This window comes from Perca fluviatilis, chromosome 15 (genome assembly GCF_010015445.1).
Source record: "Perca fluviatilis chromosome 15, GENO_Pfluv_1.0, whole genome shotgun sequence".
Lineage (NCBI taxonomy): Eukaryota > Metazoa > Chordata > Actinopteri > Perciformes > Percidae > Perca > Perca fluviatilis.
In genome coordinates, this window is record NC_053126.1 from 9,955,280 (window position 1) to 9,977,883 (window position 22,604).

The 22,604-nt window shown below is 37.5% G+C and overlaps 1 protein-coding gene and 1 gene segment (V, D, J or C); both read left to right on the forward strand.

Moving 5' to 3' along the window:
* The window catches only part of LOC120574577 (hemicentin-1), an 87,203-nt gene that overhangs the window by 14,757 nt on the left and 49,842 nt on the right, over positions 1-22,604 (forward strand). The window contains exon 3 of one of the 2 annotated variants that reach the window (XM_039824992.1): positions 8,682-8,729. The exons of the other annotated variant lie outside the window; for it this stretch is intronic. Coding sequence (XP_039680926.1) covers positions 8,682-8,729 — 48 coding nt within the window. The remainder of the gene's footprint in view (positions 1-8,681; positions 8,730-22,604) is intronic. 2 annotated transcript variants of the gene reach the window in all.
* LOC120574581 lies at positions 17,925-19,294 on the forward strand. The segment is given in 2 exon segments: positions 17,925-18,469; positions 18,788-19,294. Coding segments are annotated over 2 exon segments (636 nt in total).

Genomic DNA, 22,604 nt, shown 5'->3' on the forward strand with positions numbered 1-22,604 from the left:
ATTTGTTGTCATTAAGAGTCACAACACAGGGATCTATGAACATCTAAAATAATAACGCATCAAGTCAACATAACGGAAACATCTGTTAGCAGTTAAGCTCTGTAGGTTTTTCAGTTTCTAAACATATAATCTTTGGCGAGTCACTTCCCCCTCTCTCTGCACCTTTGGGACCACACCTGTCATAGTGAAACTTGTGGAAACCGTCAGAGCTACAAATAAACTTCCTCGAAACAAGAGACCCATCTTTCTGTGAACATTTGCATATCAGCACGTGTCCAGGCCTGAAGCGGCTAACATGCATACAACAGAGATATCAAATACACATTTAATAATATTATAAAATTTAATAAGCTCATTAAACAATATAACAGCAAATGCAAGACATGCAGAGTACAGAAATACCAGATAGAGTACAAATATATTTGTGTACCTATTTGTTTTAGCTGTATGGTGCACAGTTCAGGGACGTGCACAGACATTTGGAGGGGGTATTGCCCTAAACTGGAAAAAAAGGCAAAGACTTTATCATTTTGAATAAGTTCTATTATGTACCTTAAATTAAGAATACTATTGTCCGCAGCATGTATCTTTCTCCTTGTCACACTTTATTACTGACATGGCCCTTTTAGGAACACTCACCATCTTCTTTATGTAGCTGTCTGATTTGTTGAGTGAAGCTCCGCATGCTCTTCCTCACTCTCTGGTCTGGAGCCTTGTGGTTCATCTGAAATAGAATTATTAGAATCAGAATAAAGTAGCTTGCAGTACTTTACTAAGACAACAGAACACTAGTGCAACCAGTTAACTCTACACTCAATGATTCTGGTTGAGATAACTATTGTTATGATTTGGCACTATAAATTATATATATATATATATATATTATAAAGAACAATTAAAACATGACTACTGCTATTACATTTTTTTTGCTTTATCCCCAGTTTCTCAAATGCTCTGTGAACTGGAGCTATTGGGGTTAGCCCCATACATAAAATAATAACTAATTCACAATGCTATGCACAGCACATATACAATATACCGTGGATTTATTCTTGAATGAATAGTGATATAATGATAATAGCCTACTCCAACTTAAAGAAAATGCTTTTGATGAAACAGGCCTACTTCACATTAAATGAATAATGTAGGATGGTTGCTTGACATTATCAAATGCTTCACCTGCAGCTGGCCTGCTGACAGTTTTAATCCAGCTCTGCAAAGTTGCAGTTCTTTTAGCTGCTTCCTTAAGCTCTTTCTCTCTCTTCCTCAGTCGTCTTCATTGTGAAGGCATGCTTAAGCATACAAAACAACTAGGATATACATGTATTTAAAAAAATGCTAAGTTTATTACATTAACCAGTTGGGACATTCATTTATTATCTCATAATAAAATAAGCTAAGGTGACTTCTATCAGCTGCACCAAGCTGCACATTATTTGAAGCTCAGGTGGATTTTTTTTGTACTATTCACAAGGGCATTTGTCATAATTTCCCTAACTTCCAAAGCTCACATGAAGGCAGTCTCTGTCTCTCTCTTTCATGTGCGGTGCTTCGTGTGTAATCGGTAAGAATATCACGTGACTGGGGTCAGAGGGCATCGCTGAGAGCAAAATGAATTGTCATAAGATTGAATGATATGATGATTTAATTTGATTAAACGTTAATATTGCTGGGCTTATCGTATTGATGCAGCCGCAACAAAAAAAAAGAAAAAGAAAAGTGCATTTAGGCTCTTTCTCCAGAGGGGCAGCTTAGCCAATCAGGCCAAACGGGCCGTTGCCTGGGCAACAATAGCCTGTACCTGTGCACGTCCATGGCACAGTTGTTATTTCACATATAGTTTCATATTGGTGTTCTTCTTGATCTAGAACAGGGATCATCAACTACATTTTTTCAAGGGCCAGAATTTTTCTAAGCAGACACTCTGGGGGCCGGAAGCTCAAATAAATAAAATAAAATTAATTTATACCTATAACGCCTATTCTTGTTTGAAAGTTCACTTTCTTACTGAATTAATGCTATTTTTTTTTTTAAATATGTATTAGTGTGAGCAAACTCCTAAAAAACATAGAAACTCCATAATGATAACTGGCTCTTTAACTAGAAAAAGATTTCAGACTAGGAGGCAGTTCACTGAGGAGTGATGGTTAAATTCTGTGATTATGGAAACATTGTTGTAGTAGCGTCCTGATTGGTGGAAAATGCTTGCAGAAAGAAATGGCTGTTGTCAGGTAAACATGTCACTGTCAAAGAGGCTGAAGTGAAAAGTTGATGTGGAAAACTAGAACATGGCAGTACACAGCAGAAGGAGCTGGAAGCCTTTGTGTGTCTTGTGTGACAAGTGTGGACTCGTTACTAGTTCATTTCAGTTATTATCCGAGGAGTGTCTGTCATTGCCTCTGCTTGACTCACTGGGATATTATAAGAGGTGCAGAGTCTACCAAGAACTTGTAGATGGCAGGTAAAATATGATTTGTGATGCTAAATCTCCTCATCGTCCTCACCAGGGACATTTATATTACCCTCAGTAGATTAGGGAGGAATTAGATATTTAGATTAGATTCAACTATATTGTCATTGTGCAGAGTATAAGTAGCCTACAAAGACAACGAAATGCAGTTTGCGTCCAACCAGAAGTGCAAAAAGAGCAGAAAATTGCAATGTGATATACAAAGTATAGACAGGTATCGACAGGTGGTGCATAGACAGGACAAGAAATATAGTGCCATAATATCAGTGAATACTGATAACCCCAAAATATGATGAATATCTGTTGGTGCTGCTCTTAGTGTTTGAACATCATTCATTTTAATTCATTCTAATATATAGATATAGATAGACAGCCTTTATTATTAGACTCATGGTCCTTTTAAAAAAACAACACAATTAAAAAGGACAGATACAAAAGAACAGACACAAATTAAAAAAGAAATTAATCCCATACTGGTATCGCACAGCACTGAACCTCGGGTCAATCAGTTGTAAAATGACAGTGAGTTACAAGAAGAATTCAGTTCAAAAGTCAACAATTCAGTCCTAATGTACGTGACTGCCAAATATATCGTTTTTTTCCCTTTGTTATTTGCTGGTTCATGATTTGTTGCACATGTCAGGTGGTCAATAAAGACAAAATTGAACGCTCGAAGTTGTGGCTGTACTTTACCGAACTGAATCAAGATACAGCAAACTAATGAAAAAAATTAAAATAAATAAAAAGCTGTTGCGTTCAAGGGCTGTAACAACATAATGAGACATTTAGAGGAACTGCATATTGCAATCATCTTTAATTTAATTATTTGTTTACTAACATCTATTCCGTTGTTATTTATTTTAAACATTTTTGCTGCTCAAATCAGCTATTTTAACCGCAGTGACTTTTAAGGTTCATACTATCATTTGTGCTTTTGTAAAGATTCCAAAACATAATATATGCAAGGTTACTTTTAAAAGGGTGTGTAATGATCTTTGCACAGATTTGAACTACTAGGGGCTGTTATTTGTTGTTTATTTGTCTTGCTTTTTTCTTTTTTCTTTTTTTTTTAAATCACGTCTGGTGCAGCAATTGATTAATTCAGGAAAAATAATTCAACCTGTGTACTTTATGTCCTTCAGACTCACTACCAAAAATAAGTCCTTTCTTAAAAGTGATTTCAATCTACCAGCTGAACAATTTCACTTGTACTTAAATGTTTTATAATGTCAGCCAGAGGACATGTTGGCGTACATGCCAGCTGGTTAATAGAAGGCAGAAAAGTGAGTGAAGACTGCCATCTAGCTTTGTGAGGACATTGAAACTATGTCATTGGGAAAACAACCCACTTGTACATACTGTATCAATGTGCTTATATTATGTAAACATAAATACAAGTACTGAAGAGGGTGGGCTTTTTTGTGTGTGCAATTCTCCTCCCATACAGTATCTCAGACATCCAGTGAAACCAAGAGTAGGATCGTTCATGTTTCACAACAAGGCCCTAAGGCCACTGTGGTAGTGTATTCAAATGTGTCCGTGAGTAGCAGCATTTTCAGAAATGTACAGTGGAAACGTTTTCCTCTTTCATACAATAGTAAAATACAGAAAACTCATATAATTCACAATATGCAAGCATTGTAAGTGGTTAGTTTTCCTGAAATGGACTCAAAGGGTTAGGGTTAGGGTTACCAGTGTTTTTGCAGGCCTACATTAAAAGCCTTTACATGTATTTGAATTAAACCTGCTGTACATTAATGCAGCGGCTGATGACAAGCAACCAAAGCCCTGGACTGACCTCTAGCTGCATTCTGCAGCAAAGGTGCTTTTAAAAGTTGAAAATAATGCTCTGCTGCCATCTACAGGCATACATGCACAGATGCTTCATCACAGCTATGTGTGGTCACAAGTGCAATAGACTTACACTTGTCCAGCTTTTTTGTAGATATATGTTGGGACAAGGTCTGGCTTCTGCCGCAGAAGTTTTTTCTGATTAATAAAGTCAAAGAGATTTCTTTTAAAATGCTCCATAGGTTTTACCCAACCAACCACTATTTACAGAAGCTCAAAAAAGACATGTAAACTGTACATACTCTGTGGGAATCAAAGAGAAACTCATTTATTTTGGTTATGCCCTCATACTAAATTACTTTGAAGTAAACTGTCTCGATACTTAACTGATCTTATTTACCCTGAATTCTCCTTGTGTCGGGAAAATATACATTTTGTTTTCATTAACTATGACACAAATCTCACCTCTCAATTTTATTTAATCAACCTAATTAATCAATCAATTTTAATTTTGACCACATTTTGCATCCTTAAGTCCAAATTCCAAAATAAAACACCTATCTTCATAGAGCTGTCCATTCACATTAAACACTATATTTCTACTATATCCTGTTGCAGTAATAAGAAGGCTTTTAGAACACACACACTATTTGTACTTTTCAAATGCTTTATGTAAATTTAGCTGTTTTCCTTCCTTTTATTATTATTTTATTTTTTGTATGTCACCTGGTGTACTTGACCTGTTTGTATTGTATAGAGTTTTGGCTGTATACTTGTTATGTGCTCAATAAAATAATAAATAAGTGCAAAAGACTTGAACCATTGAGCCCACAGGGGTCAGTGCAACAATGCTTTTCTACCATGCTTTAAGATTAAGTGTGGAGATTATCTTTAAAAAGCTTCCTTTTAGTGGTGGGATTTGTCTGCGTTCACAAGGTTCAGAAGAGAAATCTAAATTATAAGCTGTAAGTAAACTCACTGGCTGTGTTTATATGCAGAGAATTCTGTTCCTGACCCAACTGAGTCAGCGTATACAATGTAACAGTTTTAAAATGTAATTGAATTCAATAGAATTGCCCTGCAATAGGATGTTGTTAACCCTGGGACAGCCGGCCAGCGAGGTTGTTAAGCCTGCAAGCGCTTGTGGAGTTTAACTCCAAAAATGCAGCTAACCACAGGTTACTCTTAAAATGGACATGTGTTGTGATACTTAAACAAATAATCCATCAACGGCAAAATAAAAGCCTCTTATTTACGAGAGCGGTCTGAGAGACCTCCACCTTAGAGCGGGGTCTCTGAGCAGGACTGTCTGAGCGACGAGCTCGCGTCACTTTTTGGAGCTACTCAATTCCGAAAACTTTGAAACAAATTGTCAATTCGGCAACTATTTTCGCAAGACTGCCTATATTCGAAATCTAAAGAGTTCATTTCTCGCCTAAAACGTATTCAGAAGTGAATTTAGTGATGAATAAAATGGCAAAAATTGTTAGAATTGTCCTGTTGTTGGTCTGTCTATGTACCGGAAAGCCAATGGTTGAGGCACATGTGCATCACTTAAAAGTGTCCTCTGGAAACACTTCCGTTGTGGTGTGGGCTATTTGCATGTGTTGTCTTATTAGTGCGTGTTGTCTTATTTGCACGTGTTGTCTTATTAGTGCGTGCTGTGGTTTATTTGCACGTGTTGTCTTATTAGTGCGTGTTGTCTTATTTGCACGTGTTGTCTTATTAGTGCGTGCTGTGGTTTATTTGCACGTGTTGTCTTATTAGTGCGTGTTGTCTTATTTGCACGTGTTGTCTTATTAGTGCGTGCTGTGGTTTATTTTCACGTGTTGTCTTATTTGCACGTGTTGTCTTATTAGTGCGTGCTGTGGTTTATTTGCACGTGTTGTCTTATTTGCACGTGTTGTCTTATTAGTGCGTGCTGTGGTTTATTTGCACGTGTTGTCTTATTAGTGCGTGCTGTGGTTTATTTGCACGTGTTGTCTTATTGTTGCGTGCTGTGGCCTCTCAGGGCCACCGTACTCAGGGCCACCGTAATAAAATTATCTTGCGTCCTCCACATAAATATTAGGTTTCGTCTGGGACAGAGGATATATATTTAACTGCAGCAAACCCACTGATCAGCCACTTCAAACACAACTGTAGGTCTTCAATATTAAAACTAATATCAGTTCACACACATAACGTTAGGCTTATCGCCATGTTAACATTAGTTATAGTGGGTGCATTTCTATCCAACAAGCTACTAAACAAACTAGGTAACGTTACATTATATTACACTAACATAGCAAACTTTTTGTCATTACTATTTCATTAATTACTCAGCATCATTTCTATTTGAGAAAAGAAAAACTTCTCCGATGTTTAATTCGAATAAAATAGCCTTGAACCGCCAACTTTCTATATTCCTGTCACTACCGATGTGACTGTAAGTCTAGTGCAGATCCTACCGTACCGCATGAAGTGGACCAAACCACTGTGAGGCAAGGGAGGGGGAACTCAAAATGTTTCTAAACTTAAAAAGCATTTGTTGGGGTTTGTATTGTTTTACTACTTACACAGATATGTTAAGTATACATCATTATGTTATTTACAATACACAGCATTGTTTTAATGATATTTCTAGGGGGCGACAACCCTTAGATGGGGGGAAGGGGGGTCCTGACCCCTCCGACCCCCCTTGGATTTATGCCCTTGATACTTTCAAGAAAATAAAAGTAATTTGACTTGAGAGTCAAAACAATCACATAAAAACATACAACTGTTTCCTAATTGACATTAAATCAAGTCACTTCTCTGAGGGCATCCAACAGACTTGCTTCCTCCTCTCTTGGTCCCGAGCAAATACAACTGCTACTCTATATAGCCTGAAGCCCGCCCCTCAAATTGGAACATACCAACACAACAATACAATGCAGGGGTGGCTCAGGTGAATTGACAGTAACTCCTCATTTCCACAGCATGCGTAACTGCTGCGGACCGGTTCCGCTGCGTGTCTGCTGCGTGCTCCGCCATCCGTCAATACCCACCAGGTCCGGATTTGTTGCGGAACGGCTGCGGCCATGACTGACAGCTGTATTCACGAGCTGTAGTCACGAGGACCCACAAGTTCGCGAATTCACGTAGAATAGAACCACAAAATCAACAACAGTTAGTTTCCATCCAGAGGAGTAGAGGGGAAACGACTCTGTGCTGTGTTTTCAAGGTGTAGTGCAGGGAAATATGATCCGCCGTGAGCACGGTGTATTTTATTTTGAAAATTAACCGGATATTTATTTTGTTTCTGTGCTCGACTTCCTGTCCCGCACTATCTGCCGTGTGCTGAATTGCTGCGGAGCTCTCCGTCGTCAGGCAAAAATAGAAGCTCTGCGTATCTCCTCCGGAGGGCTGCAGACTGACGGAACTGGGACGGAGTAGGGACGCAGACGTTCCGCAGTCTGTGGAAATACACATGTTGACTTTAATGGAAACCTAATGACTCCGTTGACGTTCCGGAGACGTTCCGCATCCAGTGGAAATTGCCAGTAAAGACTCCATACAGCCAAAATGTATCTATGAAGGTAGACATTTACAGAATATCATTTATGTGATTCACATTCACATTAGACAAAGCCACAAGACATATTGATGGCTAATACATGTATTAGCCTACTTAAAGGTCCCATGACATGGTGCTCTTTGGATGCTTTTATATAGACCTTAGTGGTCCCCTAATACTGTATCTGAAGTCTCTTTCCCGAAATTCCGCCTTGGTGCAGAATTACAGCCACTAGAGCCAGTCCCACAATGAGCTTTACTTAGGATGTGCCATTTCTGTGTTTGTAACGATTGAGGGGGAGAGAGAGGGGGGGGGGGCAAGGTGGAGGGTGGGGTTGTGGCCTTGACCAACTGCCACTTTGCTCGTTTGAAAGCCATGATGTCTCTCTCTCATGAGGGTCTGATAAAGAGGAAGTGTTCACTAACCGTTGGCAAACACACTTCATTTTATATAACCCAGACCACAGGAAATGACTATCTCAAGGGAAGTGGTTATTAAATGGTACAGTGGGAATTGGTTTGTAAATGAAACATGTATTCTTTTCTTAGTTTAACATTTGTAGTATTTGTATTAGAAGCAAATTGTAATATATCACTGTGATGGCTTTGACTACTGGGGGAAAGGGACACAAGTCACAGTAACTTCTGGTGAGTAATAATCAAATATATTTTGAGCTAAGACAACTCCATAATTTTCTTGTTTATTATTAAATGTTTGTTGATTTTAACTGCACTTAAACTAGGATGTACTCTGCAGCAAAAGCATCGGGGTAAATGTTAGGTATATACAGTAGTTTACTGATTAAGTACAATCAATTATAAGGTGAAAGAAGCTGTAAAACATTTTTGCACTAAAGAGCTATTGAAACCTATCACTGTGATGACTACTTTGACTACTGGGGAAAAGGAACAATGGTGACCGTCACAACAGGTAAAAGAAGCTTTATTTGTCTTCATATTGAAAATGTAATAATTACACTGTTTAAATATAGGATACTTAGACCTCAGTGGCATCAACGGCATCATTAAGGTGCTTGTTTTTGTATGTTGAATGTGTTGCCATATTACACTGTGACGGTGCTTTTGATTACTGGGGGAAAGGCACAATGGTTACAGTAACATCAGGTAAGCCATTTTTCTTTTTCTTTCTCTAGTGTATACATTTTGATTAAAAAACAGAATTGATCATTTTTAAGAAGTCCAGTTTTGACACCACACAGTTCATCTATTTCTGGGATACTGTGCGTTAAATGTGTTGGAATCAGTAGACTCAATATAAATGTTGGTGTAGAAAAACAAATCATGTTTGGTTCCATCTTCTGAATCTGTATTTGCAAAATTCATGGAAAGTATGTCCGAGGGTAGAATGTCATACGATGGAAAGTGTAGATATCTGGGGAACAGGTTTTTGTATGCAGTGCTTAATAATTTATTGAACTGTGACTACGCTTTTGACTACTGGGGGAAAGGCACCATGGTTACCGTCACCTCAGGTATGTAATCCTAATATGTCTGATTAGAGATTGAAATTCTTAATTGCATTACCAAAATACATATTATAGTCACAACTGTAGGCTGTTATAAAAACAGCCAAAGGTATTTTGTAGCCTGACAAAGAATGTGTAAAAACTTTGAACCTGTTTAGCTCAGCTAGAACGCAAGACTATCACCGGGTGTATATTTTAGTTTGATTGTAACTGTTGTGCCGGAACCAAACTTCATGAATTGGATGTAATGGGATATTAACAGTAACGGGTTTTTGTGAGAAGTGTGAATTGACACTCTTAACTGTGACAACTGGGCTTTCGACTACTGGGGAAAAGGCACTATGGTAACAGTGTCATCAGGTAAGATTTGTACCATTTAAAATCTACAATAGGGTATGTTTCAGACTACAAAATATCATGTTTAAGGTCTCAACATGTCAAGTCTCACTTCAAAAGTTAAGCATTTTATTATAAAAAAAAAATCTGTATGTACGGTAAAAAGTCAAACAGCAATATTCTTACTATGACATAATGGTGGATAATTATGGCTAGTGTATTTTACGGTTATTTTAATGGATTTTAAAACATAGCGGGATTAATTATATATGAAGGCAGATATTTTGCCCTCATCATTAGATGTAGTCTTTTTATACTAACAGCTAAGTAGATTCAGCACTGTGCTACTACGAGGCTTTTGACTACTGGGGAAAGGGTACAACGGTAACTGTTTCATCAGGTAAGAATACTCATATCATACTGTTCATAACTGCTTAATTGACTAAAAGTTTTTGTAACAATGACTACCACCAATAAAATTATTGAAGGTGCTAAACTTTAGTGCAACAAACATCTAAATAAATGGTATAGGGAAAAATAAAGGTCTGTTTAATGGAGGGCTCTTGAAATCTCCACTTTCAACATATTACAAGGTGATGCATTAAATACTGTGCTTTGTTACGCTATTTATCAACTCAATTGTCTTCTCTCTGTTTTAACCAATGCTTGGCGAAAATTTGTATTTTTGTATTTTAATTACACGTATATGTTTTTTCTTTCTTAGCCACTCCAACTGTGTTTCCGCTGATGCAATGTGGTTCTGGGACCGGAGACATGGTCACTCTTGGCTGCCTTGCCACCGGCTTCACACCCTCCTCACTGACCTACGCATGGAACAAAAATGGGGCTGCCTTGACAGACTTCATTCAGTACCCTCCGGTGCAGAAAGGCAACGTTTATACTGGAGTCAGTCAAATTCGAGTGAGCAGACAGGACTGGGAAGCAAGGGAGACTTTCAAATGTGCCGTGGAACATGCATCAGGACAGACACAAGAGTGTTTTTTCCGAAAGCCATGGCCAGGTAAGACCCAAGTCATTTATAAATGCCTTTTGTATGTATGTATTAATTTATATATATATATTACAAATTTGGTAATAGTAACTGATAAATAATAACTTGAGGTAGAGTACACTATCAAACTCTCAGTCAAAGAAAGTTTAATATTTTACATTGCAGTGAACATAGTAATACAAGGCTACTACATATGATAAGAATATCAGCTTAATTTCAAGATCATTTGGTGATTTCTGTCAGTTAATTAAGTTCCAAAAACTTTTGTTGTTATAAATGTTATAAAAGAGACAGTGGAAAACACAATAACAATAATGGTAATAGAATACAGTCATAAATAAGTGTTAGGTAATAATAAGAAGTAAATCTCTATTACTTGGTTTTGTAGATTTCCGAGAAATGTTATTAGAGGCTGACTCTACCACATATTTATAAATTTATCCTGAGCTTGTGTTTAAACGTTTGAACTGAATTAAAAAAAAAAAAAGCAATAATTGGTTTTACTGTTTTAGGGACAAATATACTCCAAGCTGTCATTTCAAAACAAAAATCAACACAGAGGAGACCATAAAAATAAAAAAGCTGTTACCAAATGAAATTACATAAATCAGCGTCATTAAATATTGTTAAATTAATTTTATTTTTATTTTTTATAAACCAAACAGTGAGGTGGAAAGAAAAGGCTGAAGCTCAGCTGCTGACTCACTCTATTTTGTTCTTTACTTATATGCTGTATGTCCTCTGCACCTTATTGCAGTGTTCTGCTTCTTTCTGTCTGTCTGCATAATCCTAGTTCTTCCTGTCTGTCTCCGCTTTCACTGCATGTTGATAATAACATTCAAGCTGTGTTCGCTTTCCCGAGCAATCAATGTATATGCAGAAGTGTACATTTAAACTCTGCTCTTCAATTTTGTAATTGTGATACTATGAAAACCTAATTTTCCTTTTGACTCTGTCTGCACAATTTAGAAACAAGCTACAGTAAGTGTTAATTCGAGGTACATAATCACAATGTGCATATATGTGTGTGCAAGTTGCATAACATACAGTAGTTCAGAAAAGTGATAAAGTCATATTTTGCCAGTCTATCGTAAAATCTAGATTACATGAGCACTGTAGCACATTGTTTACCTTTGCTTCTGCATATATATATACTGTATATAGGATTCCCTGCTTCCGCATACAGATATTTGTGTATGTTTGTTTTTCAGAGGTGCCTTGTTATCCACCAACCCTTAGTGTGTTGGCCTCCTCTGATGAGGGAACCGAGGCTTCCTTCTCCTGCTTTGCCAAAGATTTTTCACCAAAAGATTATGAGATCAAATGGCTGAAAAATGAAGAAGAAATTGTCAACAAAATAGACGAGATCCAAACACATTATGAGGGAAGAATGGACAATAATGGAACTACACGGTACAGCGCAGCAAGTTTTCTCACGGTGAAATCCGAAGAGATGCCTTTAAACACTCAGGTTACATGTGAGTTTAAAGGGAAAAGTGGAGCGTGTCCTACACAGCTCAATTCAACTGTGATCTACCAACCACTCCCTTCAACTGGTGAGTAAAGTGCTACTGTTTCTATAAACATAATATGTAAATGTCAGGCTAATTCTTATGGTGTTTCAGCCATTTCTGTTTATTAATTGTTTATTAATTACACATTCAGAAGATGGAGTATGTCTTGAATCAGATGTGGAGATAGATATCATAGGACCCACAATGGAGGACATGTTTTCACGTGAAGGAAAAGGAAACATAACATGTCAGGTCAAGATAAACAAACCATCCGTCACTGAAATTTCATGGGAGACCCACGATGAAAAACCAATACATGGTGCTTCAGTAGTTCCCCCAAAAGGAAGTACAGGCGTATTTAGATCTTCACTTGCCATCACTTATGACGAATGGATCAAGGGGACAAAGTTTGTCTGCGTAGTGTCACATGACAATTGGGTTATTCCACTTAATAAAACCTACGGAAGGACTGTCGGTAAGAAAACTATCCAGCAATTGTGCAAAAAAAAGTCGGTGTTTAATTCCTCTTGTCATGCCATCAAACCCGTTATTAGTGTGATTTCTAAGTGTATTTTGTAGCATAGATTTCCTACAGTACTGCAGGTGTGTTTATCTGTAGCAGGAGTCCTAATTGTTCTCTCATGCTTGCAGGAGGACAGATTCAGCGTCCTTCAGTGTTTATGCTGCCTCCACTAGAACATACTAAAAAGGAAACGGTGACCCTGACATGCTTTGTGAAAGACTTCTTCCCTCGGGAGGTTTTCGTTTCTTGGCTTGTTGATGACGAGGAAGCAGACTCAGAATTTGAGAAACCCTGTAGAAAACCACGGATCCTATTCTACTTATAGCCAGTTATCTCTCACCCTTGAGCAGTGGCAAGACAGTGACGTGGTGTATAGCTGTGTAGTTCACCATGAGTCTGTGGTTAACACAGCTAAAGCTATTGTCAGGTCCATCGGGCACAGAACATTTGAAAAAACCAACCTGGTCAACCTCAACATGAACATCCCTGAAACGTGCAAGGCCTAGTAGACGTCATTCTGTGTCGCTGTGTCTTCTGCTGTTTGTTGTTTAATGTTTGTTGCTTGTGATTTGACATTGTGTTTTTCTTTTTAATGCAGATTCAAAATAAAAAATAAAAAAAGCCCTTTGCAACTCTGTTGATGTATGTCGCATGCTGTTTATGTCTTTATTTAACCAATATTTTGAGCTACATGTTTGTTGTGTGTGTCACAGTGCTATCCTAATGCAACACAAATTAGACGTAGCTATCACCATGTTTGAATACAATATATCAAACTTTTTTAACACCGTATAGTATTCACTAGAATAACGCTAACTTTAGCCAACAATTTAACTTAATGAAGCCTATTTGTTCAATGTAATTTGTAGTCAGTGCAGTAACACTGTTTGTGTGACTTGTCTTTGTGTGTTTCCTCTACTGGGTCTTGCACCCCCAACAAAAGTCGGATACTTGTTTAAACTCTAGCTCCAGCTCTGTGGTCTCTCAGTCAAATATCAGAATATACTGATTCACAAGCCAAGTCATGCATGCCACACCAATAATGGGGTCTTTCAAAAGTAATTCAGGATCATTGTAGGATGATTGTAATCACCATAATCACATGCAAAACTATAAGGTCCTATGGTACACTAATAACAATGTAATAAGTAACAAGACATATGCCGCTACCGTTCTTTAAATTTATGTTGTGGATTTTATACTTTGACTGACTGACTGACTGACTGACTAGATTCACTCCGACCTGTGAGGTTATGAAATGCATTACCCTATTACAGGATATGAATCCAATTTGGTCATTCATATAATTTGGTGATTTGTCTCATGAGCTAGCCTACTGTTTTGAGCGGGGTTTGTCCCAAGTATTAACTCAATAATTACTCTGCAGTACGTTCATACTTCAACGACCAATGGAACGGTGCCACAGAGGCAGAAGAAGATAACATGGGAAGCACGGCCCTCACCTTCATCCTTCTCTTCCTCATCACTCTGCTGTTTACCATTGGAACCACTGCTATTAAGGTAATAAGGATTTTTATATGTTAGAGTTGTGCACATATTTGGATTTAACTCAAGTAGAAGAAGACAACCGAGTTAATAGTTGTATGTATTCAAACACAAATGGGTTGACAGAAAACTCCTCTAAGATGAGTTGTGAACATAGGTTGATACAGGGCATAGCTGTGATAGAAGAAATGTCAGTAACACATTATAACAATCATCGTAATCACATCGTAACTACCTCATTAAATATCATTATGCATTATTCATGTTTGACTACATCTTGTTGGTGTTATAATTAATGCCGTAACAATCCCAAATTTTGCTGTACAATTAATTGTCTCAGAAATAATTGCGGTTAACAATAAACTTGTCTCTTTCAGTCAAAATTTTGAAAAGTATTTTTTTATTTATTACTTTTGCAAACAAATTAAAGTTTTGAATGAATCCCAGGATACATATTTTGGTTATTTCCCTGTCAAGTGACCCAGATAACATAATAACACAAATACACAGCCTATGAATTAAATCATGCCTCTTTATTATCATAAAACATGTTGTTGTATTGGGGTCAAGTTCCAACAAATAACAATTGAAATAATAATAAAAAAGATATAGTCTGGCCAATAAACATTTATATAACTACAATTTGGCATATCTAATCTACCTGATCTACCAGTCATACGCCTTAAGACCTTAGTTAATATTGCTAAAGATTCCGCGATTATGTAAAAAAAAAAAAAACATTATTTAACAATGTAATAATTGTTACAGGCCTAGTTATAAGAACTTTTTTAACCACTCTGATAAACACAAATTCCTATCTCTTTAAATATTGATTTTTATGCTCTATTATAAAAGTGCAGCGAAAGCTCAACTATCAATGACACGAACAATAGAAATCACCTTTATGAGGTATAATAGTTTTACAGATTATACTGGAGAGATGATGAATCAACTCTTTGGATAGTGAGTTATTGTCTTAACATAATTTTAAAAAATGTTAATGCTATTATACTGAATTGAATTAGCAGAATTATATTTATGTTGCAGGTATCACTATTATTGTGTGTTGAACATTATCCCAAAATGTTTTTTTTTTTCCTCTGGTAAATTAATATATATAATTGATCAATTAAGTACAGCAAAACAGTTATAAATTTGTGTTTAAGCCATATGTTGATACATTTATTTCACAATATTATTAATCTATATTTTTGTATTTTATGTCTTTTCAGGTTAAATGAAACAAAGTGAACTTTCTGTGTAAAAGTATTTTTCACACTTCTTATAAACTCATAGTTTCATGTAAGTAATCACAATTGTCCTTTTTCCATTTCATTACAAGAGCTTTGTGTCTTTTTGAAAATAAATGCTTAAATGAAGAAAAACATTGATGTTGCTCCTCCAGCCTTTTTTTCTCTGCCATTATTTTGAAATTGTTCATGCTCGCTCATTTTAAAAATGATTTCATTATGTAATATGTTCCTATGTTCACCTCCCTAGCATCTGGAATCAACAGCCCATGTTCAACACAATGTGTAAATTTGGAGATTTCACAGTCGGTTAGTTCTCCAGTCTATTATTATTAATAGAGTCGAGAACTAAAACCTTTAGCAAAGTCATGAGAGGCCATTTGAAATCTATGTGAACACACAATCTAAACTGAAATGATATAGGAGTTGCAGCGTCCACCGAACCCGGCCCACCTGCTTCTCCTCGTAGTTAGTTATGCTATTACAATTCTAGACTGCAGGGGAGGCTGTTTCCTTCCTATGACACACTGAGCTGCTCTCTCTTCTCTACTTGTTACTTCTGTATGCATCCTGTCCCAGAATTGCTTGTTACTAATCTAGCTCTGGGGAGTTTACTCCCCGGAGTCCTTATGTTTCTTCTTCGCAGAGCTATGCTCTGTGATTCTCTGCAAATCCCGGCCGCATCCTGCTGCATCCTGCTGCATCCACCCATGCTCTGCAGCGCCACGTTACATCCCGCAACGCCCTGCTGTGATGTTCCTATGCACAGAGTAGTCTGGATACGGTATAGGGGACAGCACTACTCAGTATGACACGATGTGCCCTGCTATGACATGAACTTCCACGATAACCTTCGACATCACTGTGACCTTTAATGTGACTATTATCGCCACTGTTTATCACCCCCCAACCGGCCCATCAGACACCGCCTACCAAGAGTCTGGGTCTGCCAAGGTTTCTTCCTAAAAGGGAGTTTTTCCTTGCCACTGTCGCGATAGCCACTGCTAATGCTTGCTCTTGAGGGAATTACTATAATTGTTGGGGTTTTGGAAATTACAGAGTGTGGTCTAGACCTACTCTATCTGTAAAGTGTCTCGAGATAACTTTTGTTATGATTTGATACTATAAATAAAATTGAATTGAATTGAATTGATATATTTAAATGTGCACTCTGTTTCTCTTACTGGCACCACCACACCTCACACCTGGTGTCTGTGATGCACCGTTGCTCTTTGCATTGTTTCACTTCTGTATTTCGGTACCTTTGGGGACCTGGGTGTGACTCAATGCTTCCGCTTGCTGCTAGCCCTGATCACTCTGCCCCATCATGCTGCAACAGCTGTGCAACAGACCTCCAGCAATTTCTCCACCTGACTTTAAGCCACCAGACACTGTAAAAGTACACCTCTGCCACCTAGCCTAAATACAGAGATGTTACACTTAGAATTGAGACACCACAGTTGGTTACTTAACCAATATCTAAAAGGTATGTATAACTGAGAAAGATGAAATCAGCTCATATTTAAAAAAATAAAAAAATAAATAAAACAAAAGTCCATATCCCATGTTTAAATTAAGGCAATTAAAGACAAAATGATCTCTTTTCTAGTTTAGTTGATCGGATCGTCTATCCAAACATCACATTACACCCTGTCTGGGAAGGTGAATACGGGGCCTCACCAGTCAGACTCCTCTGCACCCTAAGAGGCTTCTACCCAGACGTACTGAGTGTGGAGTGGAAGCAGGACAACCAGCCTCTAACTATTGCCACAATCACAACAAAGCTGCAGAGTGTGGAGGAAAAGGACAAAACCTTCAGTCTAAGCAGTGAGATTGAGCCAAATAGGACTGTTTGGGCATATGGCTCAAGTTTTACATGCAAGTCCATTCACAAGAATCAGGAATTTATAAAAGAAAATAAGTATTTGTCAAACTAAGTATGTGTGCCATCTGTCTCACAGCACAATATGAAAATAGCTAATATATTTCATTTCATTTCATTTTTATTTATTTATTTCGAATAATCAACAGTGATGCAAGGCATTTATTCAATATCATGAATGTTTTAAAATAAATGTATGTTGTAATAGATTGAATTTTAATTTAGTTTGATTTAGATTAGCATCTGCAGCTAAAACCTTTTTTTCCTGCAGTCCATATTAAGTGCCCCTCCTTCCATCCAAGTGGAGATTCCCAGCTTTAAGACAGTAATGACAGAATCCACTAAGTCTGTGAACGCAACGTTTGGTTCCCACTGTTCTTGATGCTAATGCGATGCGATTATCCTTTCTCTACAATCCAGGCCCCAATGTGACTATGGATGAATGTCTGGTTGCATTTTGTGGCGGTTTCTTTTCAATTTAAGTTGAATCAGGGAGATTTTGTAGTGATTTTCATATGTTTCAATAGTCACGTAATAGATATTCTGGATGTGTGTGTGTTGGTGGGGGTGGGGGTGGGGGTCATTCAACATTTTCCAGTTGCCAGTTTAGGATATCAACATAAAAATTTGGTAAAAGATTTAATTACCAACATTTTCTGGAGGTTTCAAATCCTGGGGTCAAATTGACCCCAAGGATAACAGATGTTAGTAAATTTGAGGATAACAGGAGGGTTAATCATCCATTAAACATTTGAGACATTGTTTTTCCTCATAATCAATTTTTGATGGGTGTTGCATTTTCTCCCTCTTTAATGTCACGTTCTTTTTTTCCAGTAACTCCGGCATCATCTCAGATGCTTGGCATATATGTTCAGGGACCACCACTCCAGGAGCTTCAGAACAAGGGTCCGGTGACTATTACCTGTCTTCTAATCGGCCCTTCTCTTAATGATTTCTCTGTCACCTGGAAAGTAGATGGGAAAAGTTATTCCCTCAATGTCCATAAGGAGCCACCAGTGAGTCACAGCAATGGGACGGAGACTTTGCGGAGCTCCCTCGATGTGTTAGCGGAGGATTCGCATGCATATAAACAAGTGTCTTGCGAGGCAAAGCATCGATGTTCCAACCAGAGCTACGAGGACCATATAAGCAAAAGCAGAGGTAGTCCCCTAGAAAGCACATAATTATTTGCAATGGTTTATTGCCGTTTCTGAATTTGTGGTTCAACAGTTTTTTCCATAAAAAAAGCACCATAAAGCACTTTTAAAAGCACCTTAAAGGATGTGTTTGGTGAGCTGAGAATTTGCATTTAGCAAAATTGAAGTTGACTGGTGTTGTTCATTACATGATCCAGCCAATGTGTATCAGCCAATAGGGTAAACATATATTTTAGGTGATTGTATGAGCTAAAAAAGACATTGTATTGTATTTACAAATTCACAAAAAAAATACTTATCTCACTATTTTCCCCAACTAAAGTCACCCACAGCAAACCTTCAGCCATCTTGCTCCAGGGCTCTGGTGAACTTGTGTGCCTGGTCTCCACGTTCAGCCCTGAGTCCATTAACATCACTTGGTTACTCGATGGCAAGGAACTGTGGGACTACAACACCAGTGAACCCCACAGAGGCCCAAACGGAAAGTTCAGCATCCAAAGCCACCTTCGTCTGTCCCAAGTCATCTGGTTACGTGGGGCAGTCCTCACCTGCAGGGTGACACAAACACCACCCTATTCCTGAATAAATCGAAACCAGGTGCTAGTTTGTCCATTGATTCAAGTCTTTCTTGTACATTAAACACTGTACATACTAAGTTAACCACCTATATGTAGCACCGGTATCACACCTCTAACTGCGCCACTGGACCAGTTCTAGGTTCTAAGGAGTGGCGAGCAAAACAATAATTACACCAGAGACCGTTGCTTTAAATACAAAAGGCCGGCCATTTACTAAATGCAAAAACACATAAAATACAGTACACAAAACAAAAATACCCTGCAGGTTCTTAATATTGAATAAATTAAAATGTATTTCACTCTCTTTTTGTTCTTTAGTTCACCTAAGTTATTTTAGTGAAGCTAATCTAAGTTAGACCAGTCTTTTTCCTAGGTTGCACCTATTTTAGGATTCCTATTTTACTTCCTGAGTTAACTCTTTTTCCTTTCTTTTACGGGTAAGAAAATACCTTCAATTTACACAACCAAATCAAAGTGGACCACAATCATTTCAAATCACATTCAAACATATGAACTCAATATGAAAACAAAAGTATGACACCTTAAATTCAAGTTCAAGTCCAAATGCGAGTTTGATTATTCAGTTCAATGAAGAGTTTCAGTTCGATTCAGTCCAAAAATAATAATTCAATCAGTTTCCAGTTCAGTTCAAAAACAATTCCGGATACTCCTACCACTCTGGCAGCGAGTCACCATATGCAGGAGATTTCCTCACTGATGCGATGGAGAAGATGAGTTGAAGTTCTGGGTCTGGCTCGCCATCTTGAATCCCGTCTGTGCATATGCACGCCTGCACACTGCAGACCAATCCTCGCTCCGACCAAGCTTCAAACCAAGCAAAAAAACCTGACCTGTGCAACAGGTCATAAGCACAATAAATCTCTTTAAAAATCCTCAAATTACTAAACTAAATGTTTCCCCGGTCAGGGTAGGCCTACTAAAGTATAATCCGTTTTTCGTTTCAAACCAAAAACGGAAAAACAAAACTATGAGCTCCGTTTTCTCGTTTTTCCAATGTCCATACAAATTAAAAATTAACTGGAAAACTGCTCGTTTTTCAACTGTTGTTTTTTTTGTTATTCATGTTTCCGTTTTAACCCAAGAGCGAGAATACGGGCTCATTTTTATAATGTGCATAATCATTGAAAATCTGATGGAACACAGGTCTCGTTTATAATGTTATTTTGGTTTTACGTCTTAAGATCAAAGTTGACTAAAACAAATCCGCTCTGGACAGGAAGTAACATTAACGTGTCAAAATAAAAGTATGAGAGCTGTAATAACTGCTAGAAGAACAATGTACTTTAGCTTTTGCCTGTAGCTTGTCAGATTAAGCTACAGTTAATTATTTAGGGTTATATAAAGTATTTAATTGAGCAACATTCATTAATATAAGCCACAAAGGGAGTAAGAATGGATATTGTTTTAAAATAGAAATAGGATTATAATAATTTTTAAATCACATTTTAAATAAAATCTGCATTCCCCTAGCATTATGTGTGGCGTTATTGACTAGTTTTACTCTAATCTTACATCAGCCAGTAAAAAAAAAGGCAAAAAATATAAGGGCTTTTTTAAATTGCTCCGCAGAATATTGTATGTGACATGGTTGACCACATTAGTTGCCAGTGAACATGTCAATGTGATGAAGAACATAAATTAACAAGTTAAAGTGTACTGGAGACTCTCTCATTCTGGTCTGGTCTCCTCAGGCCCTGCAGACTGGACCAGAGTTCACGGTGAGCATGGTAGACCTCCTCACTGCTGGACCTGTGCCTGCATCACCCAGCTCGTTAGAGGTTCACTGCTCATACTAAGCCCTTGAAACAGTAGTTGGCCAATATTGGATAATAAAATATAATACATGATAGGTATTGTGTGGTTGAATTACAATAAGGAATGGTCAATGGTAAGCACTGTGGCCTCACAGCAAGAAGCTACTGGGTTGGAACCCTGGTGGCTCGGGGCCTCTCTGCTTGGAGTTTGCATGTTCTTCCCGTTTCTGCATGGGGTTTTCTCCAGGTGCTCCGATTTCCCTCTCCCTTTTACTTAATTGTTAGTCGCTTTGGATAAAAGCACCAGCTAAATGACATGTCATTTAATGTAATGGAATGGAATGAACAAGTGAACTAATGCACATATAATAAGACTTAGAACATAACACCGTAACAACATAAAACTCAAAGAACTAAATAACAAAAACGATGTGCTGCTGTGTGCTTGTGTGCTTTTGTGTGTTGTAAATTAAATAATTGGTACCAGTCCTGACTTTGCAATGCATTATTTTTCTGATCAAGATAACTGACATCTCCTTGTAAGCAATATAAATATTTACTGCCATTGTATTGTTGGAGCAGAAGCAGATGTCACAGAATCATGCAAATGTTTAATGTTACAACCGAGATCTCTCTCTCTCTCTCTCTCTCTGTCTCTCTCGGAACATACACTTTCACAAAGGCTGGTGCATGTTTATCATATATAGTATGGTGCTGTGGACTCAAGTGGCAAATCTGAATCAGCAAAGTGGCCTACTGTAATATTCTAGAAGTAAACCACAAGGGTGGTCCAGTCTGCAGGGCCTGCGGAGACCAGGATGAGAGAAGCAACATGGCAGCTTCCTCACTAATATGATGAGAAGTTTGCAATGTGGCCCAGTTGTATCTGCAGGAGTTCTTCATCACACTCAAATTACAGTTTTTGACAATCACTAATTTCAGAACCATGACGTCATTTTTCAAAACTCTAGACACAAAACTCAAAACAGTCATCACTTGTAACACAGACTGTCCAATGTTCAAAACATTGCATTGTGCATTCATATATTTAAAGAAATATTGCACTTGCACAATCACTGGTTCAAAAAACGATTTGATTGTGAAATACCGTTGAAACGTTACTTTAGATCACCCACACACAAGCTACCCATAGTTTCAATGGGTCATCGTTCGTACAATCATTACAGTTTTTTACAATCACTTTGGCACTAATTTCAGAACCTTGACGTAATTTTTCAAAACTCTAGACACAAAACTCACAACCAATGATCAAAATGCACATTTTTCAAAACTCTAACACTTTTTTCAATTGCTTGGATACAACACACATAATGCTGAGATCATTTGTTCATTTAACAAAGATCATCTGTTCATTATGACACAACTTAACATCAAAGTATTTCAAAAAGCAATTCACACATTACAGTTCAGATGATTATCTATTCATTTCATTACAATCATCTAACTATCAATTGATACAACTACTCAAAATGATAAGTAACTGTTGCATTACTCTTAATGACTAGTTGTATGGAAACAGACAAACAATATTCCATGTTTAGATCATGAAAGTTTCTAGATAACAAGATTCATTGTCACCACTTAGCGTGGAGCATGAACCAATTAGACTACATTATTTATGGATGTAAATTTTCATCATCCTTCTTTACTGTAATATACTACTGTTTATCAGACACTGTTGCTATGCTCCCATGTACCACCTTTAAGACTATTTACTGTATTGACAGTATTGCACTGTATGGATGCAGGCCCTTGGAATTGCTGG